This window comes from Tupaia chinensis, unplaced genomic scaffold, assembly GCF_000334495.1.
Source record: "Tupaia chinensis unplaced genomic scaffold, TupChi_1.0 Scaffold000178_1, whole genome shotgun sequence".
Lineage (NCBI taxonomy): Eukaryota > Metazoa > Chordata > Mammalia > Scandentia > Tupaiidae > Tupaia > Tupaia belangeri.
In genome coordinates this window covers 304,089-304,944 of record NW_006159653.1, presented here as the reverse complement: position 1 = coordinate 304,944, position 856 = coordinate 304,089, and the positions used below count along the sequence as shown (strand labels likewise).

At 68.5% G+C, this 856-nt stretch overlaps 1 protein-coding gene across 1 annotated transcript in view; it reads right to left on the bottom strand.

Moving 5' to 3' along the window:
- Nucleotides 1–3: 3 nt before the first annotated feature.
- Nucleotides 4–856, bottom strand: part of ARHGDIG (Rho GDP dissociation inhibitor gamma) — a gene marked incomplete at its 3' end in the record, with an annotated part of 3,847 nt that continues 2,994 nt past the window's right edge. The window contains exons 3-6 of the mRNA XM_006146420.2: nucleotides 715–853; nucleotides 436–512; nucleotides 300–363; nucleotides 4–221 (exon numbers count right to left, since the gene is read on the bottom strand). Of these exons, the coding sequence (XP_006146482.2) occupies nucleotides 4–221; nucleotides 300–363; nucleotides 436–512; nucleotides 715–853 (498 nt within the window). The remainder of the gene's footprint in view (nucleotides 222–299; nucleotides 364–435; nucleotides 513–714; nucleotides 854–856) is intronic.

Genomic DNA, 856 nt, shown 5'->3' with positions numbered 1-856 from the left:
AGGGCGGGGGCGGGGGCGGGTCCAGCCCTGCCAGTCACGGCTGATGTGGAGGCCCCACTCCCAGGACAGATGATCCGTCCTGTCGTCGTCGGTGAAGACGGACGTGACGGCATAGTGGCCACGCGCCAGCACACCCCGCGGCGCCTCCTCCACCGGAGTCACAAACTCGTACTCCTGGGCGCTGGGGCCGTAGCTGCCCACCATGTAGGTGGCCTTGTCCACTGGGAGAGGGCCAGCGCATCAAGGACTGCCCTCGGCCCTCGGCCCCCCCGCCCAGCTGCACTCGCCACTGCACTCACCGCACAGGCCCCGGCGGTAGGTGTGGTGCAGACACTTGAGGCCGCTCACGATCTCCTTGTGGACCTGGGCACAGAGGCTGTTAGGGCCCTGGGGCTGGCCTGGCCACGCCCCCACCAGCCCCGCCAGGCGCCGCACCTTGAAGGTGATCCTCACTCTGTAATCTGCACCCTCCTTGAGAACAAACACCTGGTCCTTCAGCACCGCCAGGTCCCCTGTGAGGGAGACGGCAGCTGAGTCCACACCTCTGGGGAGGGCTGCGGTCCCGCGCTGCGGAGGCCTGTGTCACAGGGCCGAGCATGGCCAGGGGATGGGTCCACAGGGGGCCACAAAAACCATGGATTCAAGGCCCAGGGCATTGGCCCCGGGTGTGGCATGGAGGTGCACACGTGGGGCCGCCCGAGGACCTGGGGTTACCTGTGAGGTCCATGGTCACAGGCCCTGGGGCCTGCTCGGACAGCAGCGTCAGCCTCATCACCTGCACGCGGGGCAGGCTGGGGTCTGCAGAGAGACCCAGTCCACAGTGAACCCCAGCTGCCCCTCCCCGCGCCCTGGCCTG